The sequence below is a fragment of the Hyaena hyaena genome, unplaced genomic scaffold (genome assembly GCF_003009895.1).
Source record: "Hyaena hyaena isolate Hyena2069 unplaced genomic scaffold, ASM300989v1 scaffold_634, whole genome shotgun sequence".
Lineage (NCBI taxonomy): Eukaryota > Metazoa > Chordata > Mammalia > Carnivora > Hyaenidae > Hyaena > Hyaena hyaena.
This window is the reverse complement of record NW_024081267.1, coordinates 522,611-550,596: the sequence shown is the minus strand read 5'-3', so window position 1 is coordinate 550,596 and position 27,986 is coordinate 522,611. Positions and strand designations below refer to the sequence as shown.

The following is a 27,986-nucleotide window of genomic DNA, read 5'->3' as shown; positions in this document are numbered from 1 at the left end:
ACACAGGCGATGTCACTCCCTTTTGCAACATATCAGGAGGCACAAAATGGTGGGCTGGCCCATTACTGGTGATGCTGAGACAAGTGGTTCAGGCGATACCTTCTTCCCCTGGTAACTAGAAACTGTCTGTAAGGTAAGATTTTGGGTCAGTGTGAAAATCTTGCCATCCAGTGACCCTCCACTTGGTGGTCTGAGCTTCCACTAACTACCTTTGCCTGAATTAGCACACTTGAGGTGTCCGCAGATGGTGACTCTCTAGCTCTGGCCCCTTCTGCACAGATCAGCTGGCATTCTTCTACAGGAAAAGCCCTGTTCCTTTTGACTTTCTTTTTTCTGTTATCACAAAAGGATTTTGCATCTGACATGCTATATTCCACTGCCACCCTTGTTCCCTGTAAGGTGCTGACACAGTGTCCTCATACTGGTTGCCACATTCCATCCATGTCCATGGTAATCTCTGCGCATTCTGGTGCTGGCTGGCATGAGGTGTTTCTGGCACATCCTGTACCTCCTCTGGCCCCAACCTCTTACTCATCAGTTCCCTCAGGAGCCTTGGTCCTTCTAAAGGGAAATGTTCTTAGAGACACAGATCTGGACGTCAGATGTGTGAGCTTTTCAGGTCTTCTCAGTGGAAAGAGCTAGAAAGTTTATTTAAAACAAAACCATTACTTGTACCCACTTCTCAAAGCAAACTGACTTTTGAGGCATTATTTAAAAATACCTGACACCCAGACAACATTATAAACTGACTGATATAGAAGCCCTTCAATTTTCATGAATTCTTATAAATTCATTTCAAATGACAATTTAGGTCATTAACTCATTTTTGGAGCAAACCCTCCACCGGGCTGAAGGCAAGAGCTCACCAGCACCCTGGGCAGAGCAGGGAGGGCAGCCGGGAACCAGGCACCAGGAGCCCATGGGAAGGAGGCTGCTGCCACCAGCTCAGCCAATCGTCGCAACTGCACGGAATGCCAGGGCCAGCTCTGTCAGGCTGACTTCTTGGGATATGCTATAAATTTGGACTTTGACATAAAATTTCCTGTTTTTTAAAAATACCATATGCTTCAAACAAAACACATCTGCAGGCTGAATACTGTCCACGGGTCATGACCTACAGTATAAATAGTCAGTCACAAACCACAGAGCCCAGTCTACGCTGAGCGCCTCCCCTACATGACCTCCAGGTCACGCAGGAAGAGCACGCACTGTTTACATGCCCGAGTCTCACGGCTCAGAACTTTCCCACAACCGCCCCTGCCAGGCAGGCCCCGCACACGCCTCGGGGCTTCCCCACAACTCCCTCCTGTGCTTCTTCACAGCACGTACACCGTCCCATGGGAGGGGGTCCACGATCCTCTCCGACGCAATCAGCAGGCATGGAGCGCCAGGTGCCTGGGACAGACATCGCACACCTCCAACACCTGGTGACACCCGTGCTTGGGAAGGCGTCTTGTGAGGACACAGACACTCTCTTCCCACCCGCTTCATTCCTAATTTGCAGGAGGTGATTCCCAAGGCCCTCTGGTTCTCCTGTGTTTGGACAGTGGCTGACTCCTGCTCTCCATTTCCACATTAGAAGGTCAGGAAGGGGTCTTGAAAATCAGATGCAAGCGTGGCGTAAGAAATCTATTTAAAAATTTTTTTTGTTTATTTAGTTTTGAGAGAGAGAGATCATGAGTGGGAGAAGGGCATAAAGAGAGAGGGAGACACAGAATCGGAAGGAGGCTCTAGGCTCTGAGCTGTTAGCACAGAGCCCAATGCGGGGTTCCAACCCAGGAGCTGCGAGATCATGACCTGAGCCGAAGTCGGAGGCTCAACCGACTGAGCCACCCAGGCGCCCTTAAGCAATGTTTTTATTTTCACCATGGTTGGAATATATTGGGCTGTGCAAGAAATCTATGTTTCTTTTGTGTAAATCAGTCTTTCTGTTCATGAAATGTCAGAACTGAGAGGCGCCCAGGTGGCTCAGTAGGTTAAGTGTCCAACTTCAGCTTGGGTCATGATCTCTTGGTTCGCAAGTCCGAATCCCCCGCCAGGCTCTGTGCTGACAGCTCCGAGCCTGGAGCCTGCTTCAGATTCTGTGTCTCCCTCTCTCTCTGCCCCTCCCCTGGTCAGATTGCTTCTCTCTCAAAAATAAACATTAAAATGTCAGAACTGAGAATATTACTTTTTCAGTTTTATAATTTATCTTCTTGTTTACAACACAATAATGTGCAGATTGTTCGTGATCCCCAAAGATATTGTTTTGATATGGTAAAACTAATTCTCCAATTTTAAGAGCAAAGCCTGCTGAGGGAAAAACAAAACAATAAAGATAACAAAGTGCAGAAAAACATGGGGTCCCCTGCATAGGACCCTACAGGACTGCAGGCGGTGGGACCTCCCCTCGCGATGCCGGAAGGGAGGGGAGGCCCGCTGCTGTGTCTGCAGGGGCAGCCAGCACGGCTGTGGAGAGACCCGCAGCTCCTTCACGCGGTGTCTGCGGGCCTCCTCTGCAGGTGGGGCAGGCGGGGTTGTGAGCAGGACCCCGCATCCGCGGGACAGGGACATCCGTCCCCAGCATTACTCCTGGGCCCTTAGACGAAAGATGAAAGCAAGGTGCTGAAGGAAGAAAGGGCCAGGCTTGCAGCAGGGACAAGTGGGAGAGGCCCTGATACACCCTTAGGCCCAGCACCTCAGGGAGTGACTGACGCTCTAGGCCAGGAGGCGGGGCCTGGGCACGTGTGGGCACGGGCAGAGAGGGAGCACACGGCCCCGCTGGGAGGAGGAGGAGGCGCTGCATGGCCCCGCCAAGGGCTGCCATGTAAAATCAGGAGACACACGCTGGCGCAGCTTAGCTTGTCAAGCGAAGAGGAAACCTCCTAAGTCTAAGTACAGCAATTCCAAACAAAACATGTACACACGAGCCTCACACGACAGATGACAGTCGTCTGGCCATTCCTCGCTGCGCCTAGTCAGGAATTCATACACTTGAATGCACCGTGAACCCTGGCGGGTGGCACGTTCACACGGTAGACCCCTGCACGGTATTGACGCTGAACCCCTGGCCGTGAACCACAGCAGCCCGGCTGCGTCTCAAAACCCCAGCGTGAGGGGAGGAAAGCCAGACGTGAGAGCGAGCCATGTGCTGCTCATCCGGGCGGCGCAGGACGTGAGCTGGGTGCCTGACGCAGGGCAACAGCGTCCTCTGGGGAAGCTCCGGGGCTCCGTGTGTGCGAGGACTGACACGTGTACCTAGTCACACACACTCGTTACAGTTGAAGAACAAGACGAGACAGCGTACAGGCAAACAGCTCTGCCCAGGGGCTTCCCATGTGAGGCCGATGCTCCAACGCAACTCAGGTTAACAAATACCGGCCCGCTTCCACCACATCCCAGCGTGTCACTGTGGCTGGTGGACACCAGAACTACCCACAACAGACACGGAGGCCCGCGGAGGCCGGCACCCCAGCTCCGAGGAGGGGCACGTTCCTCAGCGGGGCCGGCAGGAGGCACGTTAGAGAACCAACGCCGTCACGGCCTGGCTGCCTCACCTTCACAGGTGCCATCTCCCTGCGAGGCGGGACAGGACAGCAGACCCTGCTCACCCACGGGAGACACTCTGTGCACAGGCCGGCCCCACATCCATACATCAGGACACACCTGGCAGCCACTCAGGGCTGGTGGGTCTTTCTTGCCAACAGAGACACGTTCCCTCCAGAAGAAAGAGACCGTAGTTGCCATGGGAACCAGACACTGTCGCAGGGGTGATGCTAACAGTATGCCAACAATGCTGTTCTCAGGGGACAGTGTGCTCCTGCTTCCACGTGTCCCTGAACGCGTGTGGTGATGGTTCATGCTCGCCTAGGGACGGCACAAGCTGGTGCCCCCAGGTCCGCCGGTCTGTCGGGGGCCGCAGCACACCAGGGTCTGGCCCAGGTCACCTGGCGTCCCTGTGGCAGGCCTGGAAGCTTCTGAGGAAAATCCTGACTCGTAGCCCTGATGCAATGGCCTCAGCCATCAGCAGAGTGCAGCAGCATGGCTCCTTTGTCAGGTACATGTGGACTTTGGCCTTACCTTTCAAACACGTTAGTACTTTTTCCCAAGACTGATAAATATTTTGCTAGTCTATATAGGGTGAGTGACTTTTAAATTTGTAATATATCAGTATTCGTTCATTTAAGAATTTCATAAGGTATTTTTTCAAATCAGGTATTTCTTGAATGACTTTAACTGCACTTTGAATGGCCAGCAGCCATGCATTATTAAACTCTCTTTTTTTTTTTTTTTTTTTTTCTTCAGAATCTTCCAGTAGACGTCTAGGGTTTAGCTAGAAGTCTTGGCTCCGGTACAAACAGTGATGGAAAACACATGAGCAGTAACAAGTTTTAATCTCGCCCCTCAGTCCTAACATGGGCTAATCTGGGGAAGCAGCTTCCTCCAGTGTCACCCAGGGTGCTGCCACACCGGGCTCGTGACGAGGGTGCTTTTCTTTTTAATGTAACACCTTCTCATCTCTTCTCCTCAAACAGCACCTGAGAGCAGGGGCATTTCGGAGAAGCAGTACATGGTGGGAACTTCTCTCAAGACGACTGACTCTCTTTTTACAAGGTATGTTTTCAAGTCTTTCTTTCGTGGACAGGGTACTATTATTTTACAGTTGATACAAAGGGGACATTAATGTTATTAACATAAATGCTTGTACATTAAATGATAAAGTGGTTCTGCATAATTCCTTAAAAATCATCACCTAAATAAATATCCTAAAATTACTCTAGCCTGTAAGTTTCATATATAATGGATTTATTTTCATGGAATTGTGACTTTTATACTTAAATGAAAACCTGTCATTATGTTTTACCATATGTTTAACATGACTGACTTTAAAAATCATTTAAACAAATTAGGAAAATAACATTACCTTAAAATAATTAATGATAATGAAGTCTGGGGATATCACAAATACATTAAATAAAACAGTAAATATTTCATTCAAAACATAAAATTGCTATTTTCTAACATGTTTTCAAAATGTATGAATTATTCAAATGTCATTTTTACTTACACATTTGAATATTCATATTTTTCCTTGATAAATGTCTTCCTTATTCTTATGTAATGAGATGGCACTGGACAGTTAACATGGACATTTCCATAATAATTCCAAGAAAGTATTTATCAGCAATACTTCAACTAGCTCTATATCCAATGGAAAGATCATAAACTTCTTTTCACGAAACTCCAGTGAGAATTTAAAATAAAAATTTCCTTTGTCCCCTCCCAAAGTAAATGTTTAATTAAATCTTCGATTTAAATAGATTAAACAGAGTACTTGATACTCTGCTCCCTCCTAATCTAAGCAGCACAGCGTTCCTCCTTGTTCATGGGCTCAGAGGTGTGGCAGCCACAGCAGTGGACACACGGTGGAGGATTAAGTCACGGAGAAATCCAAGGGGTCTAGATCTCCCTAAAAATAAAGTGCTGCTCTTTTCAATCTTACCAAAAATCACACAGTTGCTTAAAATGAAAAAACAACAACAACAACAACAACAACAAAGAAATCATAAGCCCACACACATGTGAAAGCATCTTGATGTTTTTAATTTGTTTTCGGTATTTCATAATACAGTGTGGTGGAAAGGAGGCTTCTGTTACCACCAGCTACTACACTAAAAAAAGAAAATCTGGGTACCTGACCTGAGGTTAGAGACAAAATAGATTAACTTTACAAGCACAAGCCTTTAAGCACCACAGGAGACAGTAGAAAATAGAGGCAGGAGTTCTTTGTTTCTTAAGACGCCTGGAAAAACTGATGAAGGACAAAAATTGGCATAAAAGGAAAAGAGGCCAGAAATTCCTCTATCTAGAAGCTTTACTTCTACAGTAAAGCTTATTTTTTTAAGGACAGTATGATCTTTAAAAGCGTCAGTTTCCTTCCAAAACGTATTGTGGGTAAGTTTCCAAATGCATGTTTGGACATTCACTTTTAGGGCTGAGCCTTGACTGGATTTAACTTGGATGCCTTCTGTGGCTACACAGAGCACATCCTGCCACACTTACACATTGAAAACTACTACCAGCATTTGTGAGTGGATAGGGACATGTCAGTTAACGGGGGGGTGCTGCCAAGCGGACCTTTAAGCATGGGATTTAAAAACACAGTGACTTCTTTTCCTAATAATAGTGTCAGAGGAAATACCATTTCACTTAGACAAATTTTCCATTCTAACTTTGTGGAACATTTAAGTGGAAAATAGGAGTTTATGCAAATTCAGAAAGACACTTCTTAGCTCCATTTCCAGTTCTGAGAACTTGGCCAAACCGCCTGCTCCGTGCTCTCCAAGCAGAGTCTGGTTACTGTCTGGAAGTCACTGTGGGATTCAGGCCTGTGTGGAGGGGCCGAGCAGTGGGAGCAAATAAAGTCTCCAAGTCTATCCTGGCTCAACGTGCCGTGGTTACTAATAACAGCGGCAGCACTGAAGTACTATTCCAGATATTATTCTGATTAAAAGAAACTTGAAACCAAAGTCCAAAGCTTTCCATGAGTAAGAAACTGGCAAAACTGGTCTAAACTGGGGAAATACTGAGTCTTCCTGAAAGCAAGACACAAACATTTTTAAAAGTTCTAAAAATAGCACAATCTAACTACTGCCCACACTAATCAAATAAGAGCTTAAGCCTAAATATTAATAAGCTTAAGATTTTTAAAATAATGAAACTAAAAGTCACATCATTTTTTTAAATTAGTTTATTGTCAAGTTGGTTTCCATGTAACAGTCAGTGCTCATCCCAACAAGGGCCCTCCTCCATGCCCATCACCCCCTTCACCTCCCCCAACAGCTCTCAGTTTGTTCTCAACATTCAAGAGTCTCTCATGGTTTGTTCCCCCATGGTCCTCCGTTAAGTTCCCCCTAATCCTCCTATACGTGCAAACATATGGTATCTGTCCTTCTCTGCCTGACTTATTTCGCTCAGCATAACACCCTCAAGTTCCATCCAAAAGTCACATCATTTTAAATGAGAAATAATATTCTCTATATTCTTCCCGAAAAATAGAGAAAAACACTGCTTGCTATATGGTGTTCTCTCTTGGACATGCCGGTATTTTTCTGTGGGTAAGAAACTGGTCAGCTAGAATAGGGCAAGGTTTGGGGGTCTGCAATCACTTGTACTTTACCACGGATTTATCACCTCAGATAAAGGAATCACAGAACCAAGTCTTGCCTGACTTTTCTAAGGAACCAGGATAAAAGACTGCAAAAAGATCACATTAGTTTTATATGGCTGACAGAAGCCAAAAGTAGCAGAGAGAGAATATGCCAGAAGGCACTTTTGGTCTCAGTACAGAGAATTTCCTGTGAAGCACAGATGGATAGCAGTGGAGCCGATGCCTCTCAAGGAGTACGTTTCCTGAGTCGTCTCCCTGGAGTCATGCATGCAGAGAGTGGACACGCTAACCGACCCAGAATGCTCTGGGGAAGCTCCAACACTGGGAAGCAGTTTCATCCAGATGACATTCCCTGCCTCCACAGGTCTCTTCCCTCACTGGCAGGGGAAGGACCCCAGGGCAGCAGGGACAAGGGAGGCTGCCCCACCAGGCAGCAGCCAGAGGGCCCACCTCCTCCAAGGCATGGAGAGAGGAAGGCGTAACACTGGCTGATATGCCTCCTGACCCCCGGGTGGGCTGGTCTGCAGCCCTGATGGCTGGCATCCTCCTTCCCTTCCCTTGTGTGTGGACCTCTCAGTCCTCCGAGCTCTGCTCCTCACGCTGCTGTGTCCCTCCACACCCGTCACACCTGATCCCAGCCTCCATCTAGATCCCTGGGGTCCCCCTGCCCTGGTTACAGGGCAGCAGGGCCGCCGCAGGAAGCAGCGGGAGTAAAGGGAAGTCCCCAGCCCCACTGCCAGGCCAGGAAAAGGCCACAGTGTTCTCGGCCTCCCACTCTGGAGCGCAACAAGTTCCTCATTATATGCATTTTTTAAGGTTTTATGGTTTTCTTACATCTATTATTTCAGGTATAGAATGTATTACATAGATTTTTCTGGTCTAGACTGTGAAACTATAGCCCATATACCTCCCCCAAATTTCTACAATACTGAAAACCAACCAACCAATTAAAAAATAACTCTTAAAAAATTTTTTTTGAGAGAGAGAGTACGAGTGGGGGAGAGGGGCAAAGGGGGAGGGGGTAGAGAGAGAAAGAAAGAGAGCGAGCAAGCGAGAGAGCAAGAAAGAGAGCAAATGGTGGAGAGGGGAAGAGGGTGAGAGTGCGAATCTTAATCAGGGTCTGCACTGCACAGGTCTCGATCCCAATACCCTGGTATCGTGACCTGAGCTGAAATCAGGAGTTGGACTCACCCCACTGAACCACCCAGCTGCTCCCCAAAAAACTATTAAACTTGTCATTTCCCATGGATCAGAGCAAAGGGGAGTTGGCCTCAGGAAACCATGGCCCCAAACGATTTCCCATGTCGACCCTGCTGTTTGACTTTTGCTACAGAAGTGGTGGGAAAAGGCAAAAGTAAATGAAGGACCAGAGCCTGATATTTAAATAATTTAAATATGCCCCTAGAGAGAGTAAAACAATTCTTCACTCAATAGCCCATTCTCTCTCTTACTAGTTTTGTGTATTCTATTTTAATCTTTTTTCTGTTTGTGTATATTTTATAGACAGCTTTATATCTATTGGTCTTAAACAATAAACTACGGATATGAGGAGTAAACAGACATCTGGTGAAGAGTTTTCCTTTATGAGTCTGGGGACGATACACCTAGAGGTCCCGCCAGAGCACCGGCCACAGTGCACACAGTCAGCACTGCCTAACTATGTTCAGTTCTGTTTCCTGACTTAGGCATTTATTGTTCAGTGTTTCTATGAATGTCCCTGACATTCCAGCATTGGCTTTTACAACATGTCCATGGTTGGTTGAGAGCCCCAGATTGGGGGCCACGTACACTGCCCATGCTTGGCTGACAGCAGTAGATTAGGGGCCGTGGTTTTATTTTTTGAGGAGGGAAATGAGGGACAGAAGAGCCTCTACTTCACAGATTCTGCATCCTAACACTACGCCTGGTAAACAACAGGTCCCTGATAAAATGCCCACTGAACAATTACAGCAACCTCAAACAAAGGCGGAAGATACGATCGCAAATGGCACTGAATTCAATAGGGACAGCTATGAACACAGAAGGCAGAGTTACAATGCAGAACATAAAAAAAATGTTAAGTCTGTACCAGGGACAAGCTTTGGTTTGGCTAAGGATCCAGCCGGGGCTGAACGAGCTAGGGAATGGGAGCTTCAGGTCAGTGCAAAGCTGGGAACCAAGTACTCAGGAGCCAGGAGCTGCACAGAAGCCTAAGGTCAAGAAACGTAGCAGATCAAAGTTGGGCAGGCACCTGGGAAGCAAAAATTATGTGCCAGAGGCAAAGTCATAGTGGAAGCGAAGCCCAGCTGACCTTACGAGGCACCCATGCTAGGAGTCCTGGGTGAACGGACACAGAATGGGAACCTGCCTGTCCCTGAGCCATCTGACAGACGCTGTTGAGCCTCATGCTGCCAGCACAGGGTCGCTGCCCATACAAATGTGACCACACAACTACTCCCTCCCGTGGCCCCCCCCAGCCCAGGCTGTGTGTGCACCCCTTCCTGTGCAGACGTATGTCAGCAGTAGTATGGAATGGCTGAAGAGGAGATGACAGTGTGCCTGTAAGGCCACCAGACTGCAGGATGCAAGAGCATGTTCCCACACGGGCTGTAGCAGAAAATGCAGACAACAGGCTGGGACATGTGAGCTGTAACTTGGGTCTAATTCTTTTGAAGGCCACAGATGGTCTCTGTGCCTCCCACCTAGTTAAGGTGAAGGAACATGTCTAGAATAAACTGAATTGACACTTTGTAAGGGAGGCCAAGGCTGACTCTGAACTATTAAATAAAAAAAGTGTGTGTCCCGTCCTTAGCATAACCGAATATAGGTTATGACAGAGAAATCTCATGTATCTGGTTAGTGATGTCCAGCTACCCAGTGGACAAAATGTTCATGTTGCCATTTAAATTTCTAAGATTTAAATAATGTTAATTATCAGGTTAATAACTGATGATAGAATTTTTTTTCACCTTCCCTTGGTGATTAAAAGACCTGCCACATATAAATATTTTAATTAAGCTAATTAATTCATTTCTGATGCCTAAGTCCAAAAGAGTAAGGCCACACAGAGAGGTTAAAGTTGATTTCTGGGTTCTGAGAAACTAGAAACAGCTTGTGTGACTCAAGGATTTGGGGGGCTGGGTCCTCCTGAGGATGGACCACCTGTGACAGACTCTGGAAGTCCTGTGTAGCTACCACAGGCCAGCCACACTGCTGGGGACAGGGCTGAGGGACATCCTGGGATGGCCAGGACACAGCCTCACCAACGGTGTGCAGCCAACTGCATGCCCCAAAGGGAAGGCTGTCATAAGTCTGTTTTAGATGATTTCATAAGGCTTTACATTTTTGAAAATTACAAAGAATGGATGCTTCATAAGGATTACACAGTTAAGACGCCATGATATGTAACATATATGTACATATATAATATGTAAACCACCGGGTGCGAAAGTCTGCCATTAGAGGTCAACAAATCTATGCTCAGAAGGTTCTTAATCATTCATTTCAGTTTTGTGTGGGCTTTAAAAATTACAACTGAAAACAAACAGAACTCTATGGAAAGATGAATAAGAAAGAGTAAGAAATAAGAAAGTCTGGCCCTCAGGTGCTCTGGATCAGGTATTAGACAATGGAACAGATTAGAAGGAAGAAATCCAAGTGACACTGTTGGAAAAGTGACCAAGTCTATGAGTGAGGATAACGGGGGGCAGGGGGCGCAGGGTGGGGATCAGTTACCGACGACTTCTGGATGTGATGCCAAGGGGGCACACAGGCTTTACTGTGAAAGGGACATAGATTATTAAAGCAATGGAGGGATTAGGGGAATAGGGAGTGGGTATGATAATGTTTGTCTGTAAGAGCATTTATTAGTTTCCTAAGTATAATAGTAGTACTTAATGGCCACTATAAAAATTAAAAAAAAGAAAAGAAGACACATCAGTCATAGTTCCACCACCCAGGAGTATCATCAGTTAGCTATATTTGTGCTAAGTGTGTGTCTGAATGTTTGTAAGTATACTTTACGCAATGATTTTTTATATTTGCTTTTTTGAAATAATTTTAAAATTATAATTTTCCATATTTTTAAACGTCTTTGCAAATATTTTGTGGGCTCCAAAGTATTTCAGGGAATACATATACCCTATTTTATTTGAGTATTTCCCTTATTTAACCATTCATATTATCTTTAACGTTTTTGCTATTATATGTAATTTTGTGATGGACATCTTTTTGCACATTATTTCCTGAGGGGCCCCTGGGGGGGGCTCAGTTGGTTAAGCAATGGGCTCTTGGTTTCAGCTCAGGTCATGATCTCATGCTTTGTGAGTTCGAGCCCTGCATCGGGCTCTGTGCTGACAGCGCTGAGACTGCCTGAGGTTCTCTCTCTCCTCCCTCTCCCTGTCCCTCCCTTCCTTGTGCCCTTTCTTTCTCTCTCCCTCAAAATAAATAAACAAAAAGATTTCCCAGACTCGATTATAAAATGTAGAATTAGTAGATGAAAAATAAGGATATTCTTAAAACTTTCAATGTGTATTTCCCAACTGCTTTCCAAACACTTTATAGATTTACTGTCAGACTCGCAATGGGTCCAAATGCCATTCTGTTGTGTTCTTACTGCTCTGAGAAATGCACAGACACAGGAACTGATTCTGGTTACATTTTAACTCAGTCTCTTGTCTCCTTAGTTCCAGGCTGGCCCCTCACCAAGCAACATGAAGGGGTGTGTGCTCCTAGTGCTCTTGGCTTTGTGCTCCGCCAAGCCCTTATTTCACCCTTCGTATGTGACACTGAAGAACATGATGCTGAAGGACATGGAAGACGAAGGGGACAGTGATCTTGATGTGGACAACTCTCTTTTTCCAACAGGAGAGCCAATTAACCCCTTCTTCCCGTTTGATCTGTTCCCAACATGTCCATTTGGATGCCAGTGCTACTCTAGAGTTGTACACTGCTCTGATCTAGGTAAGAACACATTAACTTGTTTTGGAGAAAATGTCATTCTGGCAAAATTTAAAGGATAGGGAGAGTTCTGACTGAAATTTCAAAAATTAGCTCACTAATTATACAGCAATTTTTCAATTAAGATTTTTGAAAATATAACAAACTCAAAGTACATCCAAACTTATTTTAAAAATCCAGAAGACGAGAGAAAAGCAATGGGAATTTCATATATAGAACATTTCCTTCTCTTCTCAAATTTGAATCAAATGCTTTGTTTTAATTCCCTTCAGAGAGAATGGATGTCACTGTGGTTTCATTTCAGGATGTCAGCAGGTTGATACTGTGCTTTCTAGTAACATTCTACAATAACAAAAATAAAAAATAAATTGCCTGTCTAGAACAATGAACAGGTTATAGAGTTTGTAGAAATCTCTAATCTAGACATTTTTAAAGTCAATGATTTATTTGTTTTGAATGACTTAGGCTTAGAATGGTCTAGAAAAGTGGCTGAACCAAATTACTTCCTAAAATCTTAAAAATGCACACCTCTCTGCTGAGTACTTTATTTTTTTAATACTTTTAATGAAGATGGTTTCAAACAAAAGCCTGCACTCACAGCCTGCTCAGTGAGTGGGTATGATGGGAAACACATATCAGGGGTTACTGTGCTGGGCTATTTCCAGGAGAGGGGAAGACTCAGAGCAGCTCACTGTGGGAAGCTAAGGCACACGGCTGTTATCCTGGGCCTGGAGGCCCACGTGGGCCACTTCCAGGGTGTACACAGGCAGCTGGTGCCTCAAAGTGCTTTAGACTCACTTCCCTGTGCCACGGCACTTGTGGCGGCTGTCAGAGCTTGTTACAGTCCACCGCAGAGACTTCAATCAAGTCCATGTTTGTGGGACAACCGAGAGAGGGGAACAAAAAGCACCCATAAAAGAGAAGCTTACGATGGGCTGGCGTCACTGGGAAGGTGTTATTGGGTACGAAGGCTAGGAAAAATAGGTTTCCAGTTTCTCTCTGGCCTTCTTGTGAGGGAGAGATGACAAGTCGCAGGAAGGGCCCGAGAATGGCCCAACAGGAAGCACGCTGGGGAGGGAAGGGCAACGGGAAGGGGAAACAGAAGCTAGGGCAGACAGAGCAGACAGGGCAAATAACGGTAAGGGTTAGGGAACGCCAGAATGTGCTGCCATTGTTTCTAAGCTCCATCCCAGGCAGGACAGGCTCATGTAAGTGGAGCTGGTTCTGGGTTAATACTGACCAAGGAGGTGCTCACCTTCTGCACAGACCATCCTCGGGGGACGGCCCCCGCACTCTACAGAGCAACTTTACCTGCATCCACCTGAAGACCTGGGAGGAGACTCGCCCAGCTCTGTCCTAGGATGTGACTGTTATCAAAGAGCTGAGAAAACCCAGCGACCTCATGACAGCCAGCTGGTGCAAACAGTGTTTTCCTTGCACGGTCTCCTAGATATTTAGCTTTGAAAAACAGCCCTACTAGACAAATCTACCCAAGATAACCTGTAATAGTCCGACACAGGTTGTACATACCTCACCACTCCTGCATGACCACAACGATTAAGAGGGTCTGGGGCTCTATCACTCTTTCTCCCTCACAAAATCAATTTCTGTTTAGAGCTTCTAGTTTCACCAGGGGTGGGCTGAGTGAGGTCATCCCCGTCTACATCACCTGGTGCTTTCAGCGGAGCCAATGCTTTCCTCCAAGATCCTCCGCATCATTTCCTAAGACCAAAATTGTCTCCTAACAAAACTGCTACCTTGCTAACCTACCAAGTTACCCCCTTTGCCTCTTCCTATCTACGGTCAAACTTCTTAAAAAAGTGAGTCATCACTGTTAACCATGGAGGGAAAAGTACCAAGGGCTACAGGGGCAGTGCTGACACTCTCGGTGTTTGGATACTGAGCCTTTGCTCTTCGAGAGCAACGATGGCTCCCCTAAAAGCACACTAACAACCAAAACTCCCTGCAAGATGCATAAAAAAAGATGAACTGATGGATGAATCGCAAGTGTAGTAAAATGTGGATGACAGAGAGAGAATATGGGTTTGCACCATAAAATTCTTGCAACTTATCTGTATGTTTGAACATTTCAACGATAAATGCTGAGGAAAAGCAAGAAGGCCCCATGTTCATCAAGTGTAACTACCATGTGGCCTATCTGACAACAAGCAGGGGTGGGCATGTTCAGCCATCCAGGGAAAGCAAGAAAAAAGGAAGAAATGCATCATGTCAGCTTTTGCTATTTCCTGCTCTTCTTTGTTTTTTCAATTCAAGAGGGGAAAAAACACTGAAGTCTTTTACTTAGCACCTTCATAAGGAGACGATGCAGCTGTGTCTTATCCGAGAGGACAGAGTGAAAGCTATGGTCACACCCATGAGAAGTGTGGAATGACAGGCACCCAGGGAGCTTCCAGCCAGGACAATGGCTGGGAGAGACCCAGTGCTGGCAGGGGAGGGAGGTGTTGTGTCTGGAAAGGTCCACCTCACATCAACAGTGAGATATTGATGAGAAAGTCTGTGTAAATCAAATAATTTATAACTAAGTACAGGAGTTTATTATTAAAGCAAATACATAGTAACATTTTTATAATTTCAATGAAAATAATATAATTTATATTCTAAGCATAACTTTCTACATGTTGAGGCTTCTTAAAATGATGAAAACCCACAGGTTACAATTCTGTACCAGAGCCTGAGAGCCGGCACAGAGTGTGACTACTTCTCAGCCAAGTGCACTGGAAGGAGCTGTCCCTCAGCAGCGGTCACCCCTTGCAGTCGTGTGGCCACGTCCTCATGTACCTCCACTTCATGTCCCTTGTGCAGATGAGCAGTGGCAACTAGACCCAGCTAGAAACCTTGCAAGAGTAAATAAGTGACTTGAAAAGGTCTTTAGGACTTTTCAAAGAACAATGTTATTGCTATCTGTTTCTTAACTGGTAATCACAGATTTTAACCCCATTGCTGTCAAATTAGAAAACTCCTCTTCAGCATAGAGTATGTGTGTAACATGTTTGTTTATTTCTCAGGTTTGTCCTCCGTCCCAAGCAACATTCCATTTGATACTCAGATGGTTGACCTTCAAAACAATAAAATTAAGGAAATCAAAGAAAATGATTTTAAAGGACTCACTTCACTTTATGTAAGAATATATATGTTCATATTTAAGTGAAAATCTCTATTGCTGCTAAAAGGATGACTTGTATTTTGTTTCGTGTAAACAAGTCTTACTTTTCTCTGTGTGAAGAATGATAGAATCCCTGTTATTCAGCAGTGTTCTAGTTAGTAAGAAATTATAGATTTAATTAACAATTTAACTCAAGTGATGCTAACTGAAACAACAGCTAGGTGAAAGGCAATGAGCTATGACGGTAAGTAAATGGTCGTCCTACAATGAACTCAGGATCTATTCCGGGAATCACAGTCACTGTTCATGAAAACGAGTAAGATGATGAGGATGTGTGAGAAATGTGTCCCCCGACTGCTGACCTACTAGAAGACACCAAAATCTCTGAGAGCTACACATACAATATATCTAATATCTAACTGATTAATATATACTTGTATGGCTTTTTTTCTAGAACTTTAAAAATGAAAACTTTTTTTTGCATACAGTATTTATTTATAGTTTAATTTTCTAAGATTTAGAAGATTCTTATTTTTGTGTTTATTATTTAGAGCCTTTAGATTTTAGCAAGTAAAATTTCTAATCTAATTTGGAATTTTGTGTGAGAAGAGCCTGATTCCACACTGTCACAGCCATGGGGGTGTCCTCTCTTCCCCTCAGCATAGAGTTAGGGTGGGGGCCTCTTTTCCACACCAGGCTGTGGAGATAAGCCAATATGAGCCAGTACTGCCCTTCAAGGCCACGTGTGCCCATTCTCATGCTGTGCTGGAGGAAAGAAATGGGAGGTCTGTCATCTGTACTAAGTCAGTACGGCACTAGGAGGGGACGGTAGAGATACATGGCCGCACCAGTCTTCTGCAGCCACCCACATAGGCCTCTCCTCCTCTTGTGGAGGCCAGCCTGTCTTCTCGTCACACTCAGTGTGTGGACCCTGATGACCCGTCCCAGTAGAAGAGGGAAGGGGACGAGTGAGTCCTGTTATGCACAGCTGCTGTCAGCTGGATGAGAGAGAACACGGAGGCTGGCTATGTTCTAGGCACTACGAGGAATGTTCCTCCTTCCTTAGGCTCTCTCTCAGTCCTCAAGCCAACCATGCCTGGCGAGGAGGGGCACCCTGAGGAGGCCCAGGCCATCCTCCTGCAAAAACACGCCTCTCCGTGGTGCTAGGCATGGACTCTCAGGACCGTGACTGCTCCCCTCCCTTTCAGAGGTGCTGTGCAGATGGCTTAGATTCAGCTCCATACATAATAAAGTTTTCATGAAAAAAAAAAAAAGAAGAGTGATTGGAAGAGCATAGATTTATCTTATAACTGAGGCCTCATGTAAATATTAGAACAACCCCACCAAGAATCTGTCTACTCCACCCCACCAATTCCTGACCACAGAAACTCATGGAGGATGGCAAGGCCATTATTAGCTCTCAGAGGTTGGAAATACATCCTGTGAATGCTTCTACCTCTTCTTCAACTTTATATTGAGCTATACAACCACAAGAATAATTAATGTCCTATTTTTAAAACTTTATTTATTTAGAGATTGGGAGAGAGTACGAGCAAGATAGGGGCAGAGAAAGAGAGAGAATCCCAAGCAGGCTCTGCACTGTCAGCATACTGAGGCAGGGCTCAATCCCATGAACCACGAGATCATGACCTGAATCAAAGTCGGATGCTCAACCAACTGAGCCACTGAGGCGTCCTAGTGTTCTATTTAATACCAAATTCACAAATAGTTTAAATTTAATTAGTCATATAATTTTGTTACATTTCAGGAGTATCACAGGGACTCAGCCCACTTGTACTTCCATTATTTACTGGGAAAGGAGAGTCTGAAAGGTGTGAGGAGCTGTGTTAGGCCTCAATTTCCGTCTGGTCAGTTTTACATGGCACTGTGTTGGAGTTTCTGTAGTGTAGTGGTTATCACGTTCACCTCACACGTGGCACTGTGTTGGAGGGGTGGTAGGTTCTGGAGTCAGGCAGGCCTGGGCTCAAACATTGGCCCCAGCAGAAGTAGGCACTGGGACAGTGGCTCACCTGGCTAAGCATGGCCTTCCTGTGCCATGAAAGGGCTGCAACAATGATATGGGAGTCAGAGAGGCTATTTAGAGGAACAAATGCATGTCAGGTGCTCAGCACATGGTGGTTAGCTAGGCTGCCAAGAGCCAGTGCTTCCAGACTGGCTCAACGTAAAAGCACTTCTTAGAACACACACTTTATACCTGAATTATAGGCATGCTGTGTATTTCAAGACGTTTAATTATAGTATCATCTTATATGATACCTGCCCTTAAAAAGAATCAAAATGCTTTCTTAGATATTCTGTAAATTCTCTATGTTTTAGCTGTCTATTTGGCTTTCTGGTTCTTACACAAGGTGAGTCAAATAGCAGGAGAAGGAGAGAGAGGCAGAGGGAGAGGGAGAGAGAGAGGGAGGGAGAGAGATCATTGCATGCATGCCCAGCCCTCTGCCAGCCAGCTATTACAGTCTCATTCACCACAAGGACTCACTGTCCAGCTTCTCAAAGGCTCTCCTTTTCTCGTCTCCTGTCCTTACATATAACCACACTGTTTGGGGCTCTGGGATCTTTGTGTGCGAGGCAGCACTGAAGGCACAGTGTAGCTGGAGACACCCTGCTTGGGCAGCTTCCGCGGCCCCAGGTAAACACGCACTCCGCCCTGCACCCCTCAGTCCTTCCTGGTGGCTCTGAAGCCGCGTGCGCCAGTGGGAGGCTGCCCACAAGCCCACGCACGCTCCTGCTGGGCCCCCTGGCAATGGGGGCCTACAGCAAGTGCCCACCAGGGCAGACGGGCCTCACCAGGTCGCTGCCCCGCCCCGCACTCTAGTGTAACCAAAGGAAAGAGAACACACTTAACTGGCACACAGGAAAACGTAATGTGTCACCAGTTGGTAACAAAATGCAGTTTCCTCTCCTCCCAGGTTAATCTAACATCTGGTGAGATTTGTAACAGATGGTGTATCTGAAGGGAGGGTAAGGAAAGGACCTACAGGAAGTAACAATAAAGGGAGTTTAGCAGCCAAAAATCTTTTCTATCTCTTCTGTGGAAGAAGCACGAGAGCGCCTATCAAGTCAGAGTGGAAACACCAGGAAGGCGGGGGTGGACTGGGCGTCGTGACAGCAGTTGTCAGCAAGAGAACCCTAAGCTGCCCTCTGAAGGAAGCAGAAGGTCACAGGGGATGGAGCCCAAGCCGCTGCCCGGGAATGGCGAGGAGTTCTCGCACCCGGCAGCCCCAGGGCTGTGGCCAGGTGCCCTCTACACTCGGGGGGGGGGGGGGGGGGGGGGGGGGGGGGGGGTGTCTGTCACTTTCTGGGCTTGCAGTCTCTGAGGCACTGAGAAGGGGGAGGCATCTCTCAAGACACACCAGGGTCTCCCCAGTGTCTGAGATATGCCGGAATGCTGGGGGCACTTTGCAGGACTTTACTCCTACAGGTACCCAGTCTGGGAAAATGGTTAACATCAATAAACGTAAATGAAATAAGGTTTTAAAAGTAGATACAATCAAACAAAAATGTATTTGGTGCGACAGAATATATTTTTAGATATAATACCATCAATCACTTCCATGCAGGAAAATGGGGGTGAGGGGTGGGGACAGGCTATCTGCATTAACATATCACCTACTGAAAGATAAACTAAAGTCTCAAAACCACTCTGTTCTAATTCAGTAGTAAATATTTTCTTTAGCTTAGGGGCTAGGGGAATTGTTTACATAGTTAATAAAGTATATGAATGACATAATTTGCATTGGTTTCCATGAATGCACTAATCACTGCAGAAAATAGTAAATCAAATCCATTTCGTGATATGGTGTAACTCTTTATGCTTTACCTAGGCTTTGATTCTGAACAACAATAAGCTAACAAAGATTCACCCAAAAGCCTTTCTAACCACAAAGAAGTTGAGAAGGCTATATCTGTCCCACAATCAACTAAGCGAAATACCATCTAATCTTCCCAAATCACTAGCAGAACTCAGAATTCATGATAACAAAGTTAAGAAAATACAAAAGGAGACATTCAAAGGAATGAATACTTTACATGTTCTAGGTAAGTTTATGCAAATATATGAGACATTTTGGAATTATAAGCAATATGTAAGTGTAAAGATCTTTACCATTATCAATAATTTTAAGACTGATAATTTCCAAAATTAATTTTTGAACCTGATAATCTTTATCTAGATATGCCATTTATTAATCAAAGTATCACACACAATTCATAACATGTAAGGAAACCTGCCTTTTGTAACAAACGCTCTCAGGAGTCCCCTTTGAAGCACCTAGTTATTTATTCAGAGTTCGCCATCAATATTCTCATTCATTTATTCACGTATTCAGTTCAGCCAGATGCCTGGCCCTTACCAAGTAGCCTCACTAACTGGCATCTCCTCAAAATGATATTTCTGTTTATGGAGTAACAATTTCTAATTGACTTATAATTTTAAAAGTTTAGGTGACAAATGCATACTGGAAAACACAAATGTTTTAAATTATATGAAGGATTATCTTTTTTCTATTGTAATAATACACAACAAAATATGCTCATGGTCAGAACAGAGTGATAAGTCACTGACAGTAATTCAAAGCAAAACTCTATTATAGAATAAATCTATTCTAGTATTAATGTTGTATAATATAAGCATGTTGCCATTTCAGGCTATATAATACAAAGTTGTCTTTCTCTAAGATGAGCAGAAAGGGAACAAACAGACACAGAAACAAACACCCTGAGTGAAGCAGAGTGAAAGATGAAGCTCACACTTCTCAGAATGTTCTTGGATGTCTGTCTCTGCACTGCGATCTCCTTCATACACAACGAATGCACGCTAAATTATGTAATTTGCCCCTACAGAAATGAGTGCAAACCCTCTCGATAATAATGGGATTGAACCGGGGGCATTTGAAGGAGTGACAGTATTCCATATCAGAATCGCAGAAGCAAAACTGACCTCAATTCCTAAAGGTTTGTATTTACTAAAAGTACTTTTTAAAAACTGTCATTTCTAAATGGCCATTAAATGTATTGTTGTAAGCTGTATGCAATGTCAAAACCACACTGCAGTCAGAACCCTTTTTACCCACGTATTTGGTCCGGGTAGTGTGGGATTTACGGTTTCCTCACACACACAAAGAGCCATATGTGCTTTTTTCTTTTCCCCCCAGTATGAAACCAGAATCTTTTGTTTCCCCAGTGAGAACAAACATTAAGAAGTAATGAACTTTTTCTTTTCCTTCTCTTTCCTGACCGTTTCTTAAATGTTTTATTTCTGACAGAGAGACAGAGACAGAGAGAGAGACAGAGAGAGAGACAGAGAGAGAAAGAGACACAGCATGAGCAGGGGAGGGTCAGAGAGAGAGGGAGACACAGAATCCAAAGCAGCTCCAGGCTCTGAGTTGTCAGCACAGAGCCTGACGCGGGGCTCGAACCCACAAACCGTGAGATCATGACCTGAGCCAAAGCCGGATGCTTAACCGACTGAGTCACCCAGGTGCCCCTCTCTTTCCTGACCTTTACTCATCTATACCTGTCATTCTGTGAAGTACCTGCTAGGGGTGGGCATTCTCTAAAGAAGGTTGGGGAAGATGCTTGGGGCCCGAGACCCTTACCAGCCATGCAGCAGTCATACGGGATGCCGTCTTCAGGCCAGACTGGGGCAGACACCGGCTCTGGTGGGAATATGTATGCACCCTGTACCCCCTTCTTCACTAGGGTGCTGTGCAGATTAACTCGCCACTGCACAGAGAGGTCAGAGGACGGTGTCAGACATCAGGTGAATGCCCTCTCCTGACATAACCCTCACCAGAATGGGCACCTTATTCCTTATCATGTGGTCTGAAGCTGGCGCCTCAAAGTGAAATGCGTCTAGAGTCTGCTAGCGCTTCCCCACAAGCTCCCAGCCGATTAACGGGATAGGTTCGCCTTTCTCAGGATTGTGCTCAGAGTCCACTCCTTGTCTCTGACAAGGGTGCCCTCTCTCTCTTAGGATAACTACCTGAATCAGAAAGATCAGTGACTAAGATCAATACTGTGGTATCTTTTCAAATAGCTCTGTCCTTCAGTGTCTACAGTAAAAGCAGCCACTTCGTCATAACCTGCTTCTACTGTTCACCTGATCCAGAAGATTAATAGAACAAACATTAATTGTTAAGTTAAAAATGCAGCAAAGCTGTTTTTATGAATCCAGTGGTGATCTTTCACATAGGAGAAACATCATAAAGTAAAAGTGGAAAGACAATTTTGTTTTTACAGGAAAAATCAGTTTAATTCAGAATGACACAATTTAAAAAACCACCTTATCTGGCTTTGGATAGGTGGCTATTTTTCAACACAAAACCTAAAATGTTTTATCTTCTCATCTTTAAAACACCAACAAAAATACATGCCACCTAACAAGTTAAATATGGAAATGCCTTGTACTTGCTGAAAGCAGGGAAGGGCAGGTGGGGAGCAGGACAGGAGGGCCAGGGAGGGGAGAGAAGGCCGGCGCCCCCGGCCGCGCCCCCAGCAGCCTCTCCTAGGCTGCAATACCCGGACAGCGGTTCCCTTCAGGTGTCAGTGTACCTTAAAAATGAAGGTTTAGCTTCTCGTGGCGCTTTCAAGATTGTTCCAAAGCCTTAAGGAACATATTACATCGCTAAAAATTTGAATTGGAATTAAATCTCTCATCTTCTATAATTACTGTTTCAAGAAATCGATGACATTCAAAAGCCAGTTAAATTTTTTGTTTTTATAATCTATTTGCTAAATGTAAAGGTTGACTGCTGAAATGCTGTAATTCAATCTTTACTACCCTCCGCCCCATGGCAGGATGAAGTCAGGCAGAGAACCAAAGGGTCCTTACCAGACCTGACAAGTTAACATAAGGAGGGTGAAACATATTCTCCTCTCAGTTTATCTGGAAAATTCTTCTACATAATTGCACTGCATGGAAGGAAGAAGACAGCTGTTTGCACACTGGGTAGGAACTGCAGTGTATCTGCACAAAAGCATGCCAGTGTTTTGCACGGCCACTGAGCTACCCCCCAAATGCATACATCATTTACCCAGCAGAGGCTATACTACCATTCTCTTTGGTTATCCACTTTCTCCATGCTCTAGGAAAGGGAACAGTCCCCTCAAGTCTATGAACCCTCTTCCAGAAAGTTTCCCCGACTGCTCAACATGAAGAGATTTCTCTCTAACTTGCTACAGCATATTCTAGAATAGGCTGAAGATTCTATGATACCTTTTTAGTGATTTTTAGATGTATGATGGATTTGCTCAACGAGTACATAAAGTCTCTGAAGACAGAGCCTCCCCCCTCCACTTTTTTTTTTTTTAATACACTGGAGGATATAGTCATTCCATGACTATAATTAAACTCAACTAATTAGAATTCAAGAAATTAGATAGAACCCTCTCAGTTTAGAACTGTTTTCCTGCTCTCTGGTTTTATTACTTTTAAAATCCAAAGCAGACTCTGGAATCAACATAAATTCAGCCAGGAAGAATACTGATACTTATAAGGATGTTTCAATTACAGTCAACAGTCTTCACCACTAAAAAAGGAAATGTGTTGAAAAAAAGAACACCTTCCTTAGCTAAGTAGAACCTACGATTAATAAATAATACCTTATATATAGAAGCCTAATAAAATGGGCTGTGATTTAATTTTCTGGCTATCTCTTTTGTTCCAGTGTCTGTTAATCTGGGGAGGGCTGGGGTCAGAGCACGCAGGGGTGGGAAGAGAAGGTGCCTACATTCACAGGGGGGACCTGGAATGTGCCAGGTTACACTGGAGATGTTCCTCCTAATTTATGCAGAAACTACTACTAACAAAAGAGAACAAATACTGCAATGGATCAAATATATCAAACAGAGTAAAAATCCATATGTTAATAAAGATATTAAGAAAAATTACACTGGTCACCTCTGGGCATTGGATCAATTTATTACTTAAAAGAAGAAAGCATTTATGCTGTCTTTTCTGTGAAAACTGTATTATAAAGTGACTAAATAACTGACGAAGGCAAATTCTTTAGAGAAGAATCATACTTAAGAAATGCATTAAGCTTGACAAAATCAGAAAATCACCATTTTCCTCATTCATGATGAAATAATGGACCTTGAAGAAAGGCTTATCTACTGAATTTAATCGATCTCTAACCACCAGCTCATGAAAAATAGGGGCTAGTCAACTAAGACAAATGGCGCCTGGGGGTTAAGCGTCCAACTTTAGCTCAGGTCATGATCATACAGTTTGTGGGTTTGAGCCCTACATTGGGCTCTGTACTGACAGCTGAGCCGAGCCTGGAGCCTGCTTCAGATTTTGTGTCTCCCTCTCTCTGCCCCTCCCCTGCTCGCACTGTCTTTCTCTCTCAAAATAAATAAACACTAAAAAAAATTTTTTTTATATTTACAGTATTTTTTTTTAACAAATAGTTTATTGTCAAATTAGTTTCCACATAACACCCAGTGCTCATCCCAAGTGTCCTGCTCCCTGCCCCTCCCCCCCTCCCCCCCACATCCATCAGTCCTCAGTTTTTGTCAGCATTCAAGAGTCTCTCATGGTTTGCCTCTCTCCCTTTCCCCCACCATTTCCGCCCTTCTTCTCCCCCTTGTTCCTCCGTCAAGTTCCTCCTAATCCTCCTATATGTGCAAACATATGATATTTGTCCTTCTCTGCCTGACTTATTTCGCTCAGCATAACACCCTCAAGGTCCATCCATGTTGCTACACATGGCCAGATTTCATTGTTTCTCATTGCCATGTAATAGCTAAAACATGGAAAGAGCCTAAGTGTCCATCAACAGATGAATGGATCAAAAAATATTTTTTTTAAAAAACCTTAAATACGCCAGCAAAAAGTAAATGAAGAAAAATAATCAATAAAGTCACCCAATGACAAATAGCTAAGGCAGTAGATGAAAAAATCTTAGAAAAATGGAGATAATTGTTGATGCTGGACGGCAGTGTGTTGGCTCCTAAAACTAGTTTCTATTTTTGTGTATGCATGAAATTCTCCATAATAAATAGTTAAAAAACAAAACAAAACAGATCCTTAAAAGACTGCTAAAGTCTACAGTGTGAAACTTGACAAGTAAATAAATAATAAATGGGGCTTGGTTTTGCTTGATCTAACATATCTATTACATTTCTTATCTCTAGAACTTCCATCAACTTTATTGGAGCTTCATTTAGACTATAATAAAATTTCAACCGTGGAACTTGAGGATTTTAAACGATACAAAGACCTACAAAGGTAAAAGCCCTCCAAACCTCAACTTAGAAGTGGTAGTGATTATGATGGAGATACTAGCGAGACCCCCCTGGAGACCCCTTGAAGAGCCCTAATCAAGTCTGTCATTGTCAAGGGAAAATGAAGAGGAACAGTGATTATTTATTCTGTCTTGGGAATGGTAGAGGGACACCAAGTGGAAGGAGGGAAAGAATACTTTTCAAATGTCCCTGTGGTTGATGCAGGTTAGATAAAGACTGGTGATGGGAGAAAAGACAGACAGCTGTTACACCCCTGAAATGGGTTATTAAATGAAACCAGGAAGTAGCTTTCTCTGAACACACATGCAAATAGGTCAGGTGTATGTTTCCCACTCAGTTGTGGTGTGTTCAGCAGTCACAAGATCTGCTTAAAAGTGGATGCAGTTGGGGCACCTGGGTGGCTCAGGTGGCTAAGTATCCGACTTCAGCTCAGGTCATGATCTCATGGTTCGTGGGTTTGGGCCCCGTGTCGGGCTCTATGCTGACAGTTCAGAGCCTGGAGCCTGCTTTGGGTTCTGTCCCTCTCTCTCAGACCCTTCCCCAGTCATGCTCTCCCTCCCCCTCTCTCTCAAAAATAAATACATGTTAAAATAAAGTAAAAAAATAGGGGCGCCTGGGTGGCTCAGTCAGTTGAGCATCCAACTTCGGCTCAGGTCATGATCTCACAGTTACTGGGTTCAAGCCCATGCCAGGTTCTGTGCTGACACCTAGCTCAGAGCCTGGAGCCTGTTTCAGATTCTAGATCTCCTTCTCTCTCTGACCCTGCCCTGCTCTCTCTCTCTCTCTCTGAAATAAATTTTAAAAACACATTAATAAAAAAATAAAATACAAAAATAAAAGAGTTGATGCACTTTATGCCATTTTTAGGCTGGGCCTAGGAAACAACAGAATCACTGACATCGAAAACGGAAGTCTTGCTAACATACCACGAGTGAGAGAAATACACTTGGAAAACAACAAACTAAAAAAAATCCCTTCAGGATTACAGGAGTTGAAATATCTCCAGGTAAAATGTTCCACTTGTGTTTTGTAGATAGTAGGACTTTTCCTTCTGTTTCTATGAAACATATGAGGATCTGAGGCAGAGGCTAAATCAGCAGCAAGGGTAGTGCACATGCAAAGACTGACCAGTCGCCTGAGGTGCTCCTAAGACACGGCTTTTAAGGAGACATCAGGTAAAATATGCTCAGGTGCCCATTTCGACCTGCAGTCTCTCCTGCCTCTGAAGCCTCCATGGCGAAGTTCTGACCTGGCTACTTTCAGGTCTCAGAGGGTGGCAGGGATGTGTAAAGGCAGGACTGGTCAGCAGGAATCCAAGGAAGATCACATAACCTGTCATTCTGGAAACATTTCACAAAGAGCATGGATGCAAGGTCCCAGGTATTTTCATTTATCAATGTGGTGCTAGAAATGTGCAGGCCACAATGCAAAATCAAAAATCAGTATTTGGAGTATCATGGGTTCACATTTCTTCTTCATTGTTAGAAACCTTTTTGTTTTAATCTGGCAAGTCTTGACTAGGTGGGAGGAGCCCAAGAATCCTTGGAGTTATCTGATAAAGTTTTAGATCCTCCCAAAAAACAAAAAAAGAACACAATATTTTGTACATACTTTTAAGAGTTTCACTGATCCCCATGATTCTCATCTATGGTCCTCAAATCAAGAAGCCCTACTTTTGACCTCAGTCCACTTTTCTTCTGTGCCTTCCTCGATATATAACATCCTCATCTTCTAAGAAGCAAAACACATGGAGAAAAAAATGGGCCTTGAGTCACTGCTGCTTCTAGATTTCTTCCTGATTTATCTTTAAAGAAGTTGTGTTTTCTACACGCCATTGAGATAAAAGCCATCAAAATGGATGTGGTAGAGGCAGGTGTTCAACTCAAGGTTATGACTTTTACTGACTTTTTCAAATGCTGTATTTAAAGGTCTAAGCAGTGAGTACAACCTAGTCTTCCCTTTCTCAGGCTATCCCCAATTTGCGTTCTTTATTCCACAAGAATTTACTCTGATTCCAGCTCTGTCTGCTTTTAAATCTACCCATACTCTTGCTAGCATTTTTTTTATTGAATAGAAGGAGAACACAAAAAACAGAATTATAAAGAACACAAGTCAGAAGGATGCAATTCAGCAAATGTTCACAAAGCAAATACATCCATGTCCAGCACTGTTTCTCATCTACAGTGAGGTCAATGCTGTGGAAATCTATACCTTGTATGGACTCTGAGCTGCTGGGAGACGTGCATGAACCACATAAACCACCTGTAACAAAATCCCCAAGACAGAGAGAGGGCCCGGGGGCTCCAACACCAAACTTAAGCTTTTAACAATGCCTTGAGTTCTCATGACTGGCTCAGATCAGTCTTACCAAACTACCAAGGCAAAATCTAGAGGTAAAGACAGCCAGAACCAGTACCTTAGCTGTGGCTGCAAAAGGCTTTTTCATATGCCAAAATGCTGTCAGTAGACTGCTTTTATTTCTCAGAAGTCTCAGCTGCCAGAAAGAGCAAAGAAGGATTTAAAGAGCTATTAAAAGGAGTGCAAAGAAGTTCCTATACTGTCCATTCTGAGTAATAATTTAAAGATTCAACTATTGATGCTGTATTACAGATATGTGTACAAGCTGTTGACTTATTTTTCTATAAAGCTACTTACTAAAAGAGCAGCTCTACACTTCTCTGCCTTGATCACAGAGAATGCTAGCTAACAATTCATATTCACACTGCAGGCCTAACCTTAGGAGAATTATACTCTTCTGGTCATCTAATATTTTTAATGAAAACCCAGCGTCGTAAAGATGGCGCTGCAGTGCACACGCACTGCTATGTACCTGGGTGGGGGCGTTTGTGCTGTGGGCCATGGCAGGCAGCCTCCATACTGTGTTGATACATTAAGTATTTAACAGGCATAAACGGACAAGTACATATATCTTAATGAAATACATTCAAATCAGTATAAAATAAATGGACAAATAAAGCCACGAACAAATGTGGACTGTAAAAAGAACATTTTCTTTTTACATTTATTATGTTTTTAATCCATTCTTTCTCCTACTGCCACAGATAATCTTCCTTCACTCTAATTCAATTACGAAAGTGGGAGTGAACGACTTCTGCCCAACAGTGCCGAAGATGAAGAAATCTTTATACAGCGCAATAAGTCTGTCCAACAACCCGGTGAGGTACTGGGAGGTGCAGCCCGCCGCGTTCCGCTGTGTGGTGAGCAGGATGAGCGTGCAGCTCGGGAACTTCAGAAAGTAGTAATGAGTAACATTCATTTAACATAAAATTTAGAAATTATTACATTTGCAATACTTGAACTCTAAAAAAAAAAATGGTGGTATTATGCAAATAAGCAAAAATCTATTCCTACATGGTAAGTCCACTGACTGACTTTATGACAAAAAATTTCACCAGAATTTTGCAAAACTGTTAATCCATCAGGATCAAGAAAAACAAGCATGTGCTGCAGTTTCCTTCTGTACACAAATGATTTTGCGTA

At 44.0% G+C, this 27,986-nt stretch overlaps 2 protein-coding genes across 4 annotated transcripts in view; one reads left to right on the top strand and one right to left on the bottom strand.

Moving 5' to 3' along the window:
* The window catches only part of LOC120219629 (centromere protein P), a 235,405-nt gene that overhangs the window by 88,848 nt on the left and 118,571 nt on the right, over window positions 1-27,986 (bottom strand). The gene's annotated exons all lie outside the window — the stretch shown is intronic.
* On the top strand, window positions 58-27,766 carry ASPN (asporin). Of its 2 annotated transcripts, none has more exons than XM_039216466.1 (9): window positions 58-133; window positions 4,515-4,593; window positions 11,815-12,091; window positions 15,115-15,227; window positions 19,061-19,274; window positions 20,079-20,189; window positions 24,375-24,468; window positions 25,353-25,491; window positions 27,548-27,766. In XM_039216466.1, exons 3-9 carry the CDS (start codon window positions 11,842-11,844, stop codon window positions 27,743-27,745), a joined length of 1,119 nt encoding a protein of 372 aa, XP_039072397.1. In that variant the 5' UTR covers window positions 58-133; window positions 4,515-4,593; window positions 11,815-11,841; the 3' UTR covers window positions 27,746-27,766. The 2 variants fall into 2 exon arrangements, with proteins under 2 accessions (XP_039072397.1, XP_039072398.1); XM_039216467.1 differs by lacking the exon at window positions 58-133 and adding an exon at window positions 3,962-4,036.